The sequence below is a fragment of the Crotalus tigris genome, unplaced genomic scaffold (assembly GCF_016545835.1).
Source record: "Crotalus tigris isolate CLP2741 ecotype Arizona unplaced genomic scaffold, ASM1654583v1 scf7180000017668.6805642782:7212621, whole genome shotgun sequence".
In the NCBI taxonomy this organism is placed as follows: Eukaryota; Metazoa; Chordata; class Lepidosauria; order Squamata; family Viperidae; genus Crotalus; species Crotalus tigris.
In genome coordinates this window covers 536,812-556,245 of record NW_024096554.1, presented here as the reverse complement: position 1 = coordinate 556,245, position 19,434 = coordinate 536,812, and the positions used below count along the sequence as shown (strand labels likewise).

Genomic DNA, 19,434 nt, shown 5'->3' with positions numbered 1-19,434 from the left:
TTTATTATCCTGCAAAACTTTTGAATTCCCCCTGAATGCAATAATATATAGTATACCTCCAATTACAATAGTAGTGAATAAGGTGCATTAACATTAAAAAGGCTACAATATTTGCTCAAAAGAAAGCCATTTTTCAATTTAGAATGACACTTCAACAAGCAAAGTAGATAGAAAAAAATGAAAACAAATTAAAATCCTGTGCAATATCAGCTTCTCTACTACACCAAAACCAGATAGAGCTGGTATGCATTTATTGCCTTTAAAATGAAAATACAGTCCTTTCATTTATAAAAAGCATTAATTTCCAATCTATTATTCTTCCTTTCACACTACACTCACCACGTGAAAACCCCCTACACACACACACACACACACACACACACACACACACACAATGCCTTTCTCTTTCTAACATGAACAGGAGAACAAGGGATGCAAAAGTCAGGAAGCCTTTCCAAATATACAATTTTTCCAAAAGTGCAATTAAAGGCAACTGAAATACCACTGGCCTTTCTATCAGCATCTCACATCTCACCCTCCATGTATCCATGTTTTGCGGTCCAGTAATCTTGTTGTTCACTTTAGGAAACATAGGAGAGAGGCTATAATTCATTAGCTCAGGATGTTTTGCATGCAAACAACCTCAGAACAATTCTGGCATCTCCAGTAAGATTGGGAAAGAACTGGAGTATTCTTGCTGGTCAGTGATATCCAAAGTGGTTTCTGATATTCAGACATACCCCAAGAGGTGTTAGTCATATACTGGTAAGAGGGACAAGGCCATTGTACCAGTATATTGTTGAAAAGACGTCGAGGACATATGCCAAGATTTTTACGTCAATAACTTTATAGTGAGCTAATTTATAGCTAATTTGATTTGATACAATGCTAGTCCTAGGAAAAACAGATCACTACATCTAGTAACTGTTGAGTAAATTCTCTAAAGAGGTCCTTGGAATTTCTTTCTTCCGTGATTTTCCATTTCTTTCAGATATCCTTCGTGAATTCAATGCTAACCTCACAGGTTATTCAATTGGTATTGGTGAATTTATTGAGGCAAATGCGTTTCTCAATCAGGCAGTTCCAGGAGCACAGGCTAGGTATGTTTTTTTTTAATAAAAAAATTGAACACACACATGCACACACAAAATTTGCAAAATGATGCATTCTAGAATGTTTATATCTTGTTCAGGATCATGTGATTTAAGCATTCTGGCCCAGCAGTTTTCCAGCAGCAAATTTTCCAGAACAGTAAATAGCTCATGATGTTCTTGATACAATCTAGGCAGTTCTAACATGGATGGCTGTTTCATTAGCCTAGAAATTGGCAACCTCTGTGGCCCAGAGGCTGAATTAAACTTTGAGACTACATATTTATTGATTTTTTATTTATCCATTATGCTACATTGTTGACATACAAATCCATGTACATGACATTTGCTTTCTTTTCCCCCAGTGTTCCTGAGAGAATTGCTGGGAATAAGGCACTTTCTGTTCCATGCTTCTGTTTGCTAATTTATGGTTTTTATTCTAGCACTGTTTAGAAAGGCTGGTAGGTCTTGGAGAGCAGTCATACTCATTTTTGTTTCCAGTAATTCTGCTCAAGTTTGCTTATTTCCTCATTGATTTCTCTGTTGATCAGACAAGAACAGAATGTGGTATTCCTGCATCTAATGATAGAAAATCAGCGATCTGTTTATCTTGATCAGCTTTCTTGTAAGAAAAAATAGGTCACACTCCTTGTGGCTCCCTGTTGGCTGATCACTCATCTTTGCAGGATTACTTCACCTACGCAAGGTGAAGTAGCCAAAGTGACAGACTGAAAATGTCATGAAATGTCAGAAAATTATTTTTTATTAAAAATTTTACTATTGTATTCTTAATTGTAAGAGGTGTTTGCAGAAAATTCTGCTTCATGTCCCTTCATTTTTGGGTGCTGTTGATCCACTTCGAGGTGGAAATTGTCTTGGGACAGTACAAAAAAAGGAAGAAAGAAAGGAATAGCACATCAATATTATCTAACACTTTTATCTTGGAATTATAATGCAAAGGTTTGTTTCCTGGACATCTCTTGACTTCCCTAATATGTATTCACTTGAGAAAGAAATGAAGAAAAATAAGTGTTCCCTCTTTCCCCTTTTTTCATAAGCTGCTGTTATGTTCACTGATATTATTACACTGTCCATGAACTCTTAAATGTTTTTGCTAGAAGTTATTTGCACTCTAGGTTATCCAGTAAAGATAAAAAAGATGAATATATTTCCTAGATTTTCACCCAGTAGACATATAGGAATTATCTTATGAAAGTTAACTATTTATCTCCACTGATGTGAAGCTGTTTCAGGAAATATCAGGACATCCTTATGTATGGGAAATCTATGAAACAGAACAAATCAAGGAACAGACCAACAACTCACTTCAGATTCTAAGAATTCCTAAAAAGTGCAAAGGGTTAGCTCCTCTTCCATTTTTCATTACTATTAAGATGCTTCTGTATAATAGCTTCAGTCAGCTGTAATAATTCAAGAATCGGGTGGCATCCTCACTGAACAAATTGACTATTTGTTAAACTTTCAAACTGTGCCACCTTCCTTCCTTCCTTCCTTCCTTCCTTCCTTCCTTCCCTCCCTCCCTCCCTCCCTCCCTCCCTCCCTGCCTCCCTCCTTCCTTCCTTCCTTCCTTCCTTCCTTCCTTCCTTCCTTCCTTCCTTCCTTCCTTCCTTCCTTCCTCCCCAAAACACAGTAATTTCTAATACTATTAAATTTTATGCACAACTGAAAGCAAAATGTCACTTGACTTTGCACTTTACCTTGAGTCTAACAGAAGCTTGCTCAAATATTCACAGAGGCAGTACTGGTTGGATAGATTCTGAAGTTCCTGGCTATTAGATATCAGTCATCAACCACTTTTGCTGATGAATCACTCCTTTTTCTGATTTTGCTTATCCCATTGTAAATAAAAGCAATATAGGATGGTACTATATTAAAAGTGTTCCCTGGGGGATTTCCAGACAATACTTGTATTGTGCAATTATCCTAGTCTTTTCACAATGCTTTATTGGGGGGGAGCCACAGTTGTGTACATATTTCTGCTTTTACTGTTGCTTTTTAAAAGAGTTGTCATTTTAGGTAAGTTTTCAGGCATTGGTTCTCTATCATCTTGATTCATCTTTTTTTCTTATTTTTTTTTCCCTAGGGATCTACCAGATCAAGTAAAGCATCTAGTAAAAATCATGAAAAATGATTTGGTAGGTTGGCAACATTCAAGGAATTCATTGATTTGTCACTGTTGCACAATGGCTAAGCCCATATGGTGGAAAGCGGAGTATCAAATATTCCCATTAACTTTCTGGCTTTTCATATCTGGTTCCGCTTTCTATTTGGGTTTTTAGCTTGGTAGACTCTTCTACTTTCACCTATCAGGGGCTCCTTACCTGGCATTCACCTGGGGTGTACATTTGAAAGAACTCTCACGATCTATCCTGCCTTTATTTTATTAAAAAATAAAAAATTTCAATAAGGCTACCTAAAGATACTGCTACAAAGAAATAGATTAGGATTCAGATTATAGATATCGAAAATACATGAAAGATAGTATTTCTCTCTCATGAAGTCGTGAAGTACATGCTTAGCAAGCAGCCCAAAATTCGGTGAACAATCAAAATCATAAGAATTTTGCAATTTATTCAGAATCATAATACACTGCTTTTTAATAGTGTAGGATGATATCCTTATATCCTTAATACAGAAATGATACACTGTATTATTCTCTTCATTCAGAAAGCCAAATTCGACATTGTCTGGAAGGTCATAACAATATTCATTGGAATCCAAGATCTCTGCAACTATTGCAAAGATATTGTAAGTTTTTGGAATGTTTCTAAGCCAATATTTTAGTTATGGGGAATTATTAACACTGCAACTTTGTACTAGAAAAGACAACATTCTATAACTGAACAGCCTATTAACAACTATAGAACTCAGGATGAGAGAGGAGGAGAAAGGTTAGGGAGGAAGTAGGATGGTGAGAGGAGAGGGGGAGGGGAGAGAGAGAGGAGGAGAAAGGTTTGGGAGGAAGTAGGATGGTGAGAGGAGAGGGGGAAGGGAGAGAGAGGCGAGGGGAGGGAGAAGGAGGAGGGAAGTAAGGGAGAGTATAAGAGAGGGCGGATGCAGTTTCGGGGGGGTGGGCAGGCGACATCTAGGTGTATTTATTTTATCTTGTTAAATGTGAAATTTCTTCTTTTTTGTTTATGTAATTGATAATTGGAAAATAAAAACTTTTTTGAAAAAACAACAACAACTATAGAGCTCAATTGGAAGTTGTGACAATATTTGTATATTAATACCAGAGAGAAAATTTATTATGTAATCTGAAGTATTTTTCTGGGGTGAGAACAAAGCTTCAGGTGTAAACTGAAAGGTGATCACTTCCCCCCCTCACATTATTCTGGACATGGTTTGATTGTAATTTTCAATAAACTCATGGCAATTAACTGATAAGCTTTCTCTTCACTCTGTAGCTCTCTTGGGCTAATTTGATGCTTCAAAAGTGCCAGATCTGCACAGTAAGAAAATGGGGACAGCCATCTTTAGTATGCTAATTCAAATTAGTTCCAGAAATACTAGAACAAGAAAAGAAAATTAGGGAATCTCATAGATTTTCAGAATTTGCATAATATAGCTCTTGGTATCAAGCCAATGTTTCTGACACTGGTATTCATTTACCATTATGAAAAGAGAATAACTGACATTTTCTTCTTTAAACTTTGGAAAGTTTCAACAATGACTTTATAGTATCTGTTTCCTTGTTGGGAAATATAGTAAATGTATTTTGGCTTACAAATATACAAACTGAGCTTTTTTTTAAAAAATGTAGATAGCTAATCTCTAAAAATATGCTGGTTGAATTCAGTTAATATATATATATATATTGCCCACCCTTTGACTCATTTTTTCTTTTATTTAAGAACTGTCAAGTTGGTATATCTGAGCTGTTCTGTAAACTGAAGTCTCTGACCTTACAAAACTAGTAATAGTTCTAACCTTTGAGGACTAAGCAGAAATTAGTTTAAGTGATTTACTCTTTTCATTCCCTGCCATTCCTTGAAGATTTAAAACAACATTTTAACCCTGCTAAACTGAATATAGTTATGCCCCCCCCCACTCTCCAGAATCTGGACAATCAAGTGCCCTCTGATGGAAGATATTCTGTTGAAAGTCGTTATAACTTTTCTTTCAAAAATTTTGGGTGGGCAAATTTAACACTTAAATGCTCGAGAGGCCTACAGGTAGTCCTTGACTTATGACCACAATAGAGCCCAAAATTTCTGTTGCTAAGTGAGACATTTGTTAAGTGAGTTTTGACCCATTTTACGACCACAGTTGTTAAATGAATCACTGCAGTTGTTAAGTTAGTAACATGGCTGTTAAGTGAATCCGGTTTCCCCATTGACTTTGTTTGTCAGAAGGTCACAAAAGATTTACCCCCCCCCGGGCCACTGCAACTGTCATAAGTATGAGTCAGCTGCCAAGCTTCTGAATTTTGATCACATGACCATGGGGATGCTGCAATAGTTATAAGTGTGAAAAACAGTCATAAGTCACTTTTTCAGCAGCATTCAACGATCATTAAATGAATGTTGTAAGTCAAGGACTAGCTTTATTTACAATCATTGAGGTATCCAGATGATTAAGATCGTGAGTTGTCTTTCCAGCACAGCTTTTAATTATCTCATAATAGTTCATTATTGCCTGCATCATTTGCTGATTGAGTTAGAGTACAATGCTGTACGTGAATCCCATGTTATGTTTTCCAGTGGAGAGTCAACTTTCAAGAACAGTCACATATTTTAATTCATAGAATCTGCAACAATTCACTTGACCTTTCCTTTTCTATAATCAGTCACAGTCTCTTTTCATGTCTCCTCCCAATTAGAACCACTATTCAGCGGTAAACTTTTCAAATCATGTGGAAGAAGCGCTTGACTTGCTTCATACAGAGGTAGGTGGTGATTGCACAGAGAACATCTTTTCATTTTGTCTTACACAGTTGTCCATTGTTTGCTGATTCTCATTCAAAAGCCATATGTCACACACTTTCAGTTGAGGCCACGTCTCACTACACCTACAAAGGAGGCTGCATTTTCTCGACACTCAAGTGGCATTATTTTATTATTGTAATAAAATAATGTAATTCTTCCTTGTATTGTCAACTGCAAAATGTGTACTACAAATACACGTATACATGTACCACAAGAGCTTTTCGGACCTAGTATACAAATCCTAATGTTTTATTTTTTACAGTATCCTTTATATTGGGTTACCCTATGGCAGAGGTAGGTAACCTTGGCTCTTTTATGACTCGTGGACTTCAGCTCCCAGAATTCCTGAGCCAGCAAGGTGGAGAGGATTTGGAAATGTGCTTTGGCAGTTGCAATAATAAAAGGATATCTTACATACCGGCAAAAAGTACAAAGCCAGGGAATCATATATTTCAGTGTTTAATGGAATTTAATTAAATGTAAATAGGGAGATGGATTTTTTTTATGAATACTGTCATTTGCTAAAATCAATAGAAGGTGAACTTAGCATAATCTCCTAGACCTGAATAATTATTTTCTGGTCCCAGTCCTTCCTGACCAGATCCATCCAGATAGGTTGGGCTGTAACTCCATTATCTGTTATATAATGGAGTAAAAAAACATGTCAGTGCAGAGATAGGAATGTGAAGGGAACGCAAAGGGAATCTGGTGAAGCCTGATGGAAGGTAATAATAGTAATAATAGTAGTAATAATAGTAATAGTAATAATAGTAATAGTAATAATAACAACAATGTTGGAAGAGACCTTGGAGATCATCTAGTCCAATTGCCTACTCAGGCAGAAAACCCTATACCATTTCAGACAAATGGCTGTCCAGTCTCTTCTTAAAAACTTCCAGTGTTGGAGCAATCAAAGCTTCTGGAGGCAAGTTGTTCCACTGATTAATTGTTCTAACTATCAGGAAATTTCTCTTTAGTTATAGGTTGCTTCTCTCCTTGATTAGTTTCCATCCATTGCTTCTTGTCCTGCCTTCAGTGCTTTGGAGAATAGCTTGACTCCCTCTTCTATGTAGCAGCCCCTGAGATATTGGAACACTGCTAACATGTCACCCCTCGTCCTTCTCTTCATTAAACTAGAGCCAGTGGTGGCAAACCTATGGCACGGGTGCCAGAGGCGGCACTCAGAGCCCTCTATTTGGGCATGCGCACCATCGCCCCAGTCCTAGACCTTCAGCTGGGTTTTATAAAACCTTTTCGCTTTAGGCCTCTGCCTCCATGTGCAAAAAAAAAAAAAAAAAGCGTTCAATCAATCAATCAATTTCAACTTCTTGTGGGGGAAAAAAAAAGATCTTGCAAAGTTGGAATTGATTGAACTTTTTAGTCCCACCCAGTCTGCCGTTACCACTGCATGCCCACCCAATGGGCCACACCCGCCCGGCACTCGACGATGCATAAGTGGGTTTTGGGTTGCAGTTTGGGCACTCGGTTTCTAAAAGGTTCGCCATCACTGAACTAGACGTTCCTAATTCCAGCAACTGTTCCTTATATGTTTTAGCCTCCAATCTCCTAATCATCTTTTTAAATTAAATTTGACAGCAGCCTTGAAACTACTATAGAGCAGATACAAGCTCTGTGTTATATATAATGCAATTTGGATAATTAACTCCTTTTTCTTTTCAGGCACCTAAAACTTTGGTTAACCTGGTGGAGGTGATGGATCTTCTCCCTTTAAGGCAACTCTTTCTAGATAGCAGATTACCATGTGCTGTGCACTTAGCAGAGTAAGGCTCTCTTCCATATAAGCTATTAATTTATACAAAACCACTAAGTAATAACTAGTTCTGAAGTTTAGTGACTAAATGAGAATTGCAACATACTAAGGCTTACACCAATGTGACACAGAAAAATATCCCACATAAGACTACATTAAAATTCAATGACATCTCATTTTGCTGATCTATTTTCTCTGCTAAATAACAATTCAGCATATTTTTTTTAAAAAAAATAAACTTGAGATATTACAGTATTTGGTCTCCCGTGTGATTAAACTGGGTATTTTGAATCCAGTACAATCTGGATCCATTCACTCATTCAGTTTTCTCTTGCATGTGAGACCTGCATGCTAAATGTTGCTGTTCTGCATTTCCTTACTTTACATGCTCCCTCTTCCCCATTTTTCTTCTGGCTTTACTCCTCCTTAGCATTCAATGGCCACTGAACACATCTGGTTCCCATTAAGTTGATTTGACATCCTCTTCCTGTTAGATTGTTATTTCTCAACCTCAGCAACTGTAAGCTGTGTGGACTTCTACTCTGACAATTCCCCAGCCAGAGTTGAAGCCTACACAGCTTAAAGTGTTGTTGAGGTTGAGAAACACTGTTATAAAGAATTGGCTGAGGGGGTCTTTTTATTCTGGATTGCCACAAATCTGATGATGCCTCCTGTTGAGCTTTTGCTATGTAAGTTACAGAAATTGCAGCCTTATTCCAAACTACAGGGAAGTTTTGTACTCTAGATTTCAATTAACAAGCAAAATGTTGATAACAACACTCAAGAGGCTGACCTACAACTAAATAATAGGTACTCAGGTACGTTTGTTAATCCAAAGGCAGGGATACCCTTGTGGGGAACTGCCTGTGTTTGCAGCAAGACACTTCCTGGCTTTCCCCACATCTTGCCCCTAGAAAATAACTAGTACACAACAAGGTCTTCAATGTGTAGGGGAAAAGAGGGAAGGTGGATTGTATACTTATTCTATGAGCATATTGCTTTCCTGCCAACGCTTCATAAAAGGATAACCCCAGGAATAAAAATGTCTAAAACTGAGACCTTTTGCATTTTATTAATATTTTATCCACATTCATCATTAAGAGGAGATCACTACTAAAAACATATTTCTTTGAATAAAAGAAGTACATAGATATCTGCTTCCTTACTAGAGGAATATTTATTTTCTGGATGTACCAGTCTTTTATTTGTTTGTTCCATATATGCCTTTTCTTCCTATATTTTCATACACAGAGATAAATGCAGTTGCCTTCTTTCCCTTAAAGAAGACTCCTTAGACCTTGTGATGATAGAGGAAGCAACCAAAGCTTATCAGGTAGGAATCATGACTGCCATTTTGTGGATTGTCTCCTATACAATCTTATCACGTTGTTTCTAAAATAACATTATGCATTACATTTGAAGGTTATACTACATAATGTAAAGCTACCATGTCCCTTCAATATGCTATGTTATAATCCAAAAGAGTTTCTGGATCTTTTAGATAATGAATTGTTTTGATTCAAAAGCAAAAGATATATCTCCTCTTGCTGGATGAATGGGAATTAGCCAAGGAACTAAAGGATGTATCTTTATATTTCTTTCACAGAACAAAATACAAAAACTAATTAAGAGTCACAAGTATGATACTCGAGAAGATTTTACAGTTGTATTACAGCCATTCCTCCGAAATATTTCATTACCTGTTTTACAGGTAAGTTCTAGATTCCTATTTACTTATATTATTTATTATTAGTTTGCTCTTTTTTACAAGAACAATACTTCCAAAGTGGGGTACAAAACAATAATACCAGCAACAACAGCAATAATAATATCTTCATTTTGTACAATTCAAGGTGTACAATATCTTCCCATTTCCTATTTTCCTACAATGACTATCCTGCAGGGTCAAAGTAATTTAATACGGATGCATATATTTATGAGATTATGAAAATGCAAATTATTTTGATATGTTTGGACTGAGTTACAGGCTCTGGGAAACATCCTTTATGAAATTATGTTCAACCATAAATAGAAAATGGCCTGTAGAAATAAATCTGATCTGTAGAAGCATTGCTAAATTTCAGCCATTGCTACAGTACAAACTCATAGAACATTCATAATGTAATCCGAGCAGAATCACATAACTGTTTTCTAAATATTGAATCGCTGGTCTGCTTTGGATCAATTTACTGTTTTTCTTTGTATTATATTTAATTATATAATTAATATAATATAAATTTATATTATATTACTTATTTGTGGACTGAAATTCACAGCATAATTCCTAGCATCACTTATACTAGGCTGGATTCTGTGTTTCTTACATAGAATTAAGTCTAGATATAGCAACACTGAATTAAAAAGACTGATACTGTAGCATATCAATAGAAATAAAAAAGTACCCTGATATGAGTTCGATTGACAGGCACATTCTTACATATATTACTTTCATATAATTACAACAATAACTATTTTTCCATATTATGTAAAAGTTTCCTTGCTTGCATGATGTGCTTTAAAATTTATGCATATGATCATTCATGCAATTCTTTAAGACTTAAAGTGATTGCTTTTTCAACGTTTAGTTTTCATAAAATAAAAGAAAATCTGTTCTGCCAAAGTTAAAATTCAAATATGCTTGAAAGTGTTCACATTAAAACTCATTTCATAATGTAGATTAGGGAATGTAATCAATCCTAATGATAAAAACTTATGTATTGCAACATTTATATTAGGTTTAAGGGAATATTCATTGAGAACAAATTGAGCATCTTTAGTGCTTTGTGATCTGAAGTCTTTTCACCTTTTAAAACTCTAACGGATCAGATCAATGACTTATCTAATATTATACTCTTAATCATCATTCCAGCACCTACTGAAAACCCAAGGCAGGACGTGATTGTAACTTCACTCATTTAAACATTGGTACTCAGAGGCTTACTGTCAACCACTCCCTCAGATTAGCCAGAATTTTCCATCAGTTTGCTTAATCCTCTATTAAAGTTGTTGGAGTTGGGGTCCATCAACACACCTTTTGATGAGGAATTTCATAGTTTGATTCTGTAAATTGTAAACTTTTGTCAGCCTGTCTGAATCTCTTGCTGTTCACTTCATTGAATGACTCTGGTTTATGACACAGGTGGGATAAAGTATTTATGTTAAAATTCTAGTTCTCTTTGAAACAAATAAATATGGGTTCCGTTTGGCTTTGTTGTTTTTGCATCTTTAAAAGCATAATAATAATGATGCTTTCCTCATTTTTCAGGATGGGCAACTAGATATCTCCTTCTTTGCACCAGACTGTTTTCACTTTAGCCAAAAATCACATTCCCAACTTTCTAGAGCTCTCTGGAATAATATGGTGAGACACCTACTTCAGGGTACTGTACCATTCAGTTTTTAAATAGCTGTATTGTTTTATTTTGGCAGTGTGTACATTCCTACCAAAACCCCTACTTTTATTTCTGATAGTAAATTGATAACTTACTATCAAGACTGGTGAATCTGATTGGGATGTCAATGGGATGTCAATCTCTCCATCCCGATTAAGTCTGAACTTCTTTTTCTACTGTGATCTTAGCTGAATCTTGAACTGGGTAACTGCTGTATTTTGTTCTCAGAATTTTATAGGATATCCTGCAAGAAGATATTCCATTTGTAATCTTTATAATTGCCCATTGCTTCTTTTATCTCTTTTCCCTGTTACACAAAATCTGTGAAAGCAGTAAGTCAAACAGTTGCATGAGCCCTTAAATAAAAGAACTACATAATCATATTTTTCTTTTACCCTCTAGCTTCAACCTGTTAGAAAGAAAGATGTTTTCTTCAATTTTATGGATAACATAACACTGAGCTGCCCAACTCTGGTAAACATAACACGTCTTCTTCCAGTGCAAGGGTTTTGTGGGAATGAACAATTTGGGTATCAAAGGAACAGCCGATAATATTTGAATGCCAGCAGCTTAACAGTTCATGCTTCATCCAGGTGTCCTTGGATGGTCTTGATCTTTGAGGACTAAGCAAATTTCCAAGTAATCTTTGTGTTGAAGGTGGAAATCCTTGGTTCTATCCCTCAACTATTAGACTGAAATTCTAGATAATATTACCACAAAATGTAATGCAGCTTAGTTCCGATTCTAATTGGCATGTGTAGGATTACATTCTTAACCTATGAATACATTTATATCCTGTAGGTCTCACATCCATGTACTAGATAAAATAGAAATCTTTCCAAAATAAGCTTCCAGATTTCATAAGGGCCTGCCAGTTCTTACGTCCTTCATACCTCCTAGGAACTGGTGGTTTTAATTCTGCAAAATGCTTACCTCACTCATATACTTTATTGGCATAATTATACAGATTAACATCACAATTCTGTGCAAGTTTATTTTTTTAAAAAAAGATCCATCATAGCTTATTCATAGTAAATAGGCATAACTGCAGTATAATATAGATATTTAAAATTAGGGGTTTTATTTTATTAGCTGGTATTTATTTTATTTTATTAACTGGTTTTGATATTACCAGCTAATTTATGGAATTTGTCCATTTTCTTTAATCAATGGAATTTCACAATCAGAACTGGAAAAAAATCTGATGTGGACCTTTGTGGGATAAAGCAGCTCTGCTTAATGTCATGGGGAAATATCCTTGGATTTTCCAGCCCAAACTATTTGCAAGATGGCCAAACACATTATAGCTAAGCAATGTAATTGTTAAATATCAGTGTTCCTCAACCTTGGCAATTTTAGGATACATGGACTTCTCCCAAATATAGGCTTACAAAATATTATTAGAATTTGGATTATTAAACTGCCTCTAATTCTAATTTTCTTCTTCTCTGCCCAATTTTAAGCTAGCTATCATTCTTTTGCATTATTTGTGCATTATTTCATGAGGTTATGGCTCTTTCTAGCACCATATTGCCAAGTTGCTGGATTGGCTGACAAGCAATATGATGAAAAGATACAAACTCCCCCCCCCCCACACACACACAACAGATTCCAGACAGTTGCATTTTGCAACTTAATACTTATTCAGAGTAGTCCCATTATGGAAGCTTATCTCAGTTTAAAATTTCCAGTTTGTCTCCATTATTCAAACAGACTGATTCCAAAATGATCCCCTTTTTTGTGATAGAACCATTACTGCAGCATTTCCATTGCTAGACTTACAGATTTAATTGCAATCAAGTGGCCGATCTAGTGGCATCTATGCTTCTGTTTTCCTCTATTGAAATTTTGAAGTTTGGCATTCATGTTCTTTCTCTATTAGCAACAACCTTTCCTGGGTACCTTCAGAAACACCAATGCCACAAATCCATCAGAAAACCCTACCAAGTTGCCAGATCAGGTAATTCCTTTATTATTTACTGTGCATTATTTCTCTGAGCATATTCATGTTTTCTGGTATCTACATGATGCTTTCACATCCATGCAGTTTTCTTAACAATTTTTTTGGAAGAGGCAGGCCAGTATCTCAAAGTAATTCAGCTGGTTTCCTGCATAACAGGGGCATAGAATCCATGCTCTTATTTCAGCATTTTTAACCAATACACCAAACTGTGGGCAATAGTAATGAATAATGCTGGATATAATTCTGTTCCTGACATCCCAAGGATTAATCAATAATTTCAGGTTGATTTCTTGAAGCATAGAAATAGGATGTAGAGGTCCCTCTGAAACACAAGTTGCTACTAGATTTCTTGTAGTTTCAATATGTTACAACCCATATGAACAATTTCCAGTGATATGTTGACTGCATTTTGTTTTTAAGAACTGGGGTAGCAATCTGCCATGTTCTGTACAGACTGAATCCAGAGAAGTCCCCACATCAGGTGAGAAATAGCTGCTCATGCAGTAAAAATAATAATAAATAATAAGGTATTTACCTCCTCTCTCAGTGCAGATTTATGTAAAATGCTGGGGCTTGGGAAGAAAGTGACAACAAACATCTGTAGTTTTCTATTTTCCTTTTCTATTTTTATAATCTTAAGCAATCTAGCAACTGTATTTTTCAGTTCATATTTCACTGTCAATGAATGTTTAAAATTTATTTTATCTTAGCTATACAGTAATACTGTATGTTCAGGGTCGGTATGGTTGAAAGTAGAGCATACAATGAGACTCCTTAAATCTCATTGACTTAGTGGAATTTCAGCTGCCTAATAATACGCAGGATGATCCCCAAAGAGAAAATTAATTGCCAAATCGGGCAACAAAGATAATGACGAATCTGGAGGAGATAAGGCATATTTAGGTTGTAGTTTAGCAAACTAGGCCAATGCTTAGTATTATTGATCTGCCTGTTATATTCTCTTTTTTGTACAACTCAGTCCTATGCAAGATTAAATGGTGATAAGCCCAAATTCTGTTGAGTAAGACTTATACACCTGTAAGGGTATGGCGCTCGTAAGCTTTACAAGTACTTAACTTCTAAAGGGAAGAAAAGACTGGATTGTTGATTTGGGGATTAAGTAATGATGAAAAAATGAAGAGTACAGAGAAAAGCAACAAAGAAGATTAGGGGACCGGAAGCTAAAACATATAAACTCAGTTGCTAGAATTGGGTATGTCTAGTTTAATGATGAGAAGGACTAGGAATGACCTGAAAGCAGTCTTCCAATATCTCAGGTTGCCACAAAGAAGAGGGAGTCAAGCTATTCTCCAAAGCACCTGAAGGCAGGACAAGAAGCAAGGGATGGAAACTCACCAAAGAGAGAAGCAACTTAGAACTAAGGAGAAATTTCCTGACAGTTAGAACAATTAATCATTGGAATAACCTGCCTCCAGAAGTTGTGAATCTCTAACGCTGGAAGTCTTTAAGGAGAGACTGGACAACCATTTTTCTGAAATAGTTATGGTTTCCTGCCTGAGCAGGAGGTTGGACTAAAAGACCTCCAAGGTCCCTTCCAACTCTATTATTATTACTTACCTTTTAAGTTATATCTATCGGTACAACATGTTTAGCCTCTCGGGATATTGAACCAGGTATATCTGGTATAATGAAGAGAAGAACTAAAGGTGACATGATAGTAGTCTTCTAATATTTGAGGGGCTGTCACAAAGAAGAGAGGATCAACCTATTCTCCAAAGTACCTGAGGGCAGGACAAGAATAATGGATGGAAACTCATAAAAAAGAGATACAATCTAGCCCAAATTTCCTGTCAGTGAGAACAATTAATCAGTGGAATGGTTTGCCTCCGGAAGTTGTGAGTGCTCCATCACTGGAGGCTTTTAAGACGAGATTGGACAGTCATTTGTCTGAATTAGTATAGGGTCTACTGTTTCAGCAGGAGGTTGGACTAGAAGATTTTCAAGGTCCTTCCAATTCTGTTATTTTGTGTTCTGCATATGATACTCTCTCTCAGTCTCATTTCTATTTTTTTAGTGCACAGATTGCAGCCAGCTGACATTCGAGTGATAGCAGCACTTGGTGATTCAATGATGGTAAGGATGTCCACATTTTCAGCCATGCTGTTATTCCTAAGAATGTGAAAATGTCAGCTTATTAAAATGACATTAAGGAGAATGTTAATAATGAATGTTTATTAAATGAAATATCATAATTGACCATTATAGCTAAAGCTATGATGTGTGGCGGGCAAGTTCAGAAAACAGATTCTTTCACTAGCCAGGTCAAATGGTGAATACTGTGAATGGAAATATTAAATACATAAATTTAACATAAGATCCTTGCCCTACCTACTTTCTTTACTAAATGAAGGTTTTATATAATATTACTCTGTGTTGCTTTTGGTAGATTGATAGTGTGACCTCATCAGCAACCATTACCCAGATGTTAATTTTTTGATTCTGTAAGAAATAATAAATTCCTATTGATTGCATTTTATTTTTTCTATTTTTAATAGATTGCTGAAGGTGCTAAAGCAATTGGTCTGAATGATATCAAAACAGCTTGGAGAGGACTTTCCTGGAGGTAAGTATTTTTTCCCCAAATTTCATCCAAGTTCTATTAAAAGTGTTCTCCAACACTGCACCCTTCAGGTGTGTTAGGACAGCAAGGCCTAAAATTTCCAACTGATAGTCCCATTTTCTGGAAGGTATTAAATTGGATAAAGCAGAAGTAGAATATAGAACTAAAGGTTCATGGTTGAAAAGTTCAGGTAATTATAGATATGAAAGAAATGAAAACAGGCTGCATTATGGGAAAGTTCCATCCTACATCATATTTTCATGCCCAGACATGCAGTTTGATCTTTCCCAACCACTTATTAACAAATCTTTTAACAATGTGCTACCATCTGGCCATCTTTAGTGTGGCTTACATTTCTTTCACAAACTGAATAAATAGCTCCTGATCAAGATTTGAGATAATTCCTAAGTCATTAAACCTCCACTAGGAGTGGCACAAAGCAATGATAGGAAGCTTGCCGAATGCTTATATATATTAATGCAACAATGCTTACATTAGGAACATTATCACCAATTCTCCTCTACAGATTTACTTCTTTGCATATCTTTGTGGAATGCTAATCTTTTTGTCAAAAAAACCAACCCTCAGTTCTTAAGGGAATGATTCTTATTATGCTGACATTTGGAATAAAAATGCAATGAAATAATGCCTGTTATTAAATTGATACTTTGATGTGTCTTGGTACACTGAATGCACAAAAAATAAATGGCTATATTTTGCTGTTTAGGCTAGTTGCATGCTGTTTTCAAATTACTTCGTTTCTTCAGAAATTATTGTTATTTAAAATCATCTGAAAACTTTGAAAACAGAATTCATAGCTGCCTAATAGTTTGTTTTGGAAGAATTTGTTTTTTCCAAATCCTCCCCTTTCCACAGTTATTTTCTCTGACAGATGGTATGTGCTGGATATGGTATTAACACTACTGACCAATTTTGTATTATCCTTTTTCAAGCATTGGAAGCGATGGAAGCTTAGAGACTCACACAACATTACCTAGTGAGTAGCCTGAAATACATCAAAATACAAAATAAGAATAGACATGAGTAAATCTGAAATGCATTATGAATTTATGAATAACAATTATGAATCATTATTATCCACATTTTCTTGCCCTTTTTAGTCAGGCATCTTCCTCTCCTTTATTTTCTGTTTGAGTCAAACCACTGTTCAGAATGCCATTCAAAGATATTATTATTAGAGTGATCTCTCTATACATGATCTGATAATGGTTTGAAAAGCAAGACTTATAATATAGTTGGCCAACAGTTGTGATTTAATTCCAAAAGTAAAGAAGACTTAATTCCACCATATGAAGAGGTATGTCAGCTGTAATCCCATGGCACACTGAACTGGATAGTGATGGAATTAATCAGTTTTAGGGTTAGGGAAGAATAGGTTTAACCTAAAAGAGACTAGTGATGGTTTGGAATTAAAATGCCTTCTCTGGTCAGCCATCAGGGGAACAACATAATCCAGCTGCCCTGCCCTACCTACTCAGTCTTCCAAAATATAGAGCTGGAATCAGTGGTGATTCAGCCAGTTCGCACCACTTCAGTAGAACCGGTAGCTAATTTTTTATTGCCCAGGCCCAGAATGGACATCTGGAAATGGCATCCACACATAGAACCGGTTGTTTGCATATTTGAATCCCACCACTGGCTGGAATTAATAATAATTCCAAACCTATTTTGCCCTATCTGTAATCTTACCCATTTCTACCAGTCAAATTTAATAGATACCATTATTTGTAGTATGAAGAGACGGTTCTACCTGCTTACCATTAGCCATTCAAATGATTGCCTATCTGAAACAGTGATGGCACTTCTCATTCAGTAGTGTCAGATAAAGACATGGAGATTCAAACATAGTTCAGACTTAGTTTACAAACTAACACCAACTAGCAGTCAGAAGACATGATGAAAACTCCTTAATTTCACAATACATGGGCAGACTTCACCATAGTTTCAACTGGGAAACTGTGAGCCTCCTAGACCAAGCCAAGTCCAAAAATGCTAGAGAGTTTCTAGAAGCCTGGCCTTCGGACAAATCAGCCATTAACAGACACATGGAGATGAACAAGATCTACATACCATTCAAAAAGACAATCAAAAAGCAAAAAAAAAAAGAAAACTAAAAGACTAAAATACCTCCTTACTAGCAATCAGTAGCCAGATAAGCAGAGATTAACACCAAGATTAACATTAGACCAACAATCAAGAAGCAACAACAATCCAATCAAGAAACTAACAACTCAGACAAACAGTAAATAACAGACTTATCAAGGAATCACCAAGAACACTACCATTCCTATTGACAGGCAAGCCACTAGTCTATAAATAGAGAACAAACCCCTTCTAGCATTGATAAGTTACCTAATTTAGTAATGAAACATTTGCAAGAAAACAACCCAAGCTCAGAAAGCATCGAGGACCCCATAGCTATATTTTTTTCTAATAATTGTCCAGAATAATTATGAAAATTTTGGGTAAAATGTGAACTAACTTTCAATGATTTGTAAAGATTCAGAACCCTTAAAAGATGGGAATGAGATGCTGATTCTTGTTTACTGGAGAAACACTGAAGTTGAATTTCTCCTTCTCTGTCAGATATTTTGAAGAAATTTAATCCAGGCCTCACAGGTTTCTCCACTGGCACGCAGAAGGAAACTGCTGGGTTCAATGTAGCTGTGGGAGAAGCCACAACCTGGTAAGTTCCTGTAGGAGACATATGGTCAAGGAAGTCCATGACTGAAATAGTACTGGAATATTTAGCCTCACTAAATCAAATCATATTCCAAAGCTGAGGGCTTTTCTTAAGATTAATCACCCCACTAGCTGTTTGTTATAATCAACTCTCCAGAATTCAGCATGCAAAAGTATCACCTGAATAAGACTTTGGATTAACTTGCTGGGGAATTAGAAGATTGCAAAAATCCAGGGAGCCAATTAGCCATGGTATGAACTCATTTAACAAACAGATAAAATAACGTCCACGTATACTATATAAGAAAGTGATTTAAAATTCATTTAGACTCCTATTCTCTGTTCGTCAACAGAGTTCTATACCTACCCCTGATGCTATTATTTAATCAATCATCCTGCAAACTTTGAAGAATGCAGAATAAAAATCAAAATACATTTTAAAATTCATATATAACATACCTGGAAGATACATTACCAGATTGTGCAACAAGCTGACTTCTATTAATCCAGTTCTTTTTAAAGTTTAGTCATTAGCAACACAACAGTAGTTGCTGTCTTCTTGTTTTTATTTTTTTAAGAGATCTGATGATACCAAAATGACTATGCAGAAGGCAACATCATCATATAAACATCACAGTTACATATTGTCCTGATGTATAAAACAAATACATATGTCACGCATGTTTGAACATTTCCTATCTTCTCTATTGCCAGTGCCTATGATCACATACTATGGGCCAACAGTTCTTCAGATTTTTCTGATTTAGGATTCCCATCCTTGAGGCAGCTCTCTGTTGTCCCAAATGTATTTCTGTTCCCTCTGTTGATTTCTTAACTACTTCTACTTCATTTGGTAAAAGCTGAATCTGGGCCAAACTCAACTGATTTCTATAATTCTGTCTGCCTTGGAAACATTTGAGGCAGTAGATGCCAGTTCAGGTCTTCTAAGCAGTCATCCGCTGCTGGGCAGACAGCCAACAAAGT

The 19,434-nt window shown here is 36.0% G+C and overlaps 1 protein-coding gene across 1 annotated transcript in view; it reads left to right on the top strand.

Annotated features, from left to right (window-relative positions):
* Positions 1–19,434, top strand: part of PLB1 (phospholipase B1) — a 118,036-nt gene that overhangs the window by 78,043 nt on the left and 20,559 nt on the right. The window contains exons 35-49 of the mRNA XM_039337052.1: positions 992–1,100; positions 3,196–3,247; positions 3,780–3,860; positions 5,935–6,000; positions 7,721–7,821; positions 9,063–9,144; positions 9,418–9,522; positions 11,077–11,172; positions 11,606–11,677; positions 13,086–13,163; positions 13,587–13,647; positions 15,202–15,260; positions 15,683–15,750; positions 16,701–16,744; positions 18,355–18,454. Of these exons, the coding sequence (XP_039192986.1) occupies positions 992–1,100; positions 3,196–3,247; positions 3,780–3,860; positions 5,935–6,000; positions 7,721–7,821; positions 9,063–9,144; positions 9,418–9,522; positions 11,077–11,172; positions 11,606–11,677; positions 13,086–13,163; positions 13,587–13,647; positions 15,202–15,260; positions 15,683–15,750; positions 16,701–16,744; positions 18,355–18,454 (1,174 nt within the window). The remainder of the gene's footprint in view (positions 1–991; positions 1,101–3,195; positions 3,248–3,779; positions 3,861–5,934; positions 6,001–7,720; positions 7,822–9,062; positions 9,145–9,417; positions 9,523–11,076; positions 11,173–11,605; positions 11,678–13,085; positions 13,164–13,586; positions 13,648–15,201; positions 15,261–15,682; positions 15,751–16,700; positions 16,745–18,354; positions 18,455–19,434) is intronic.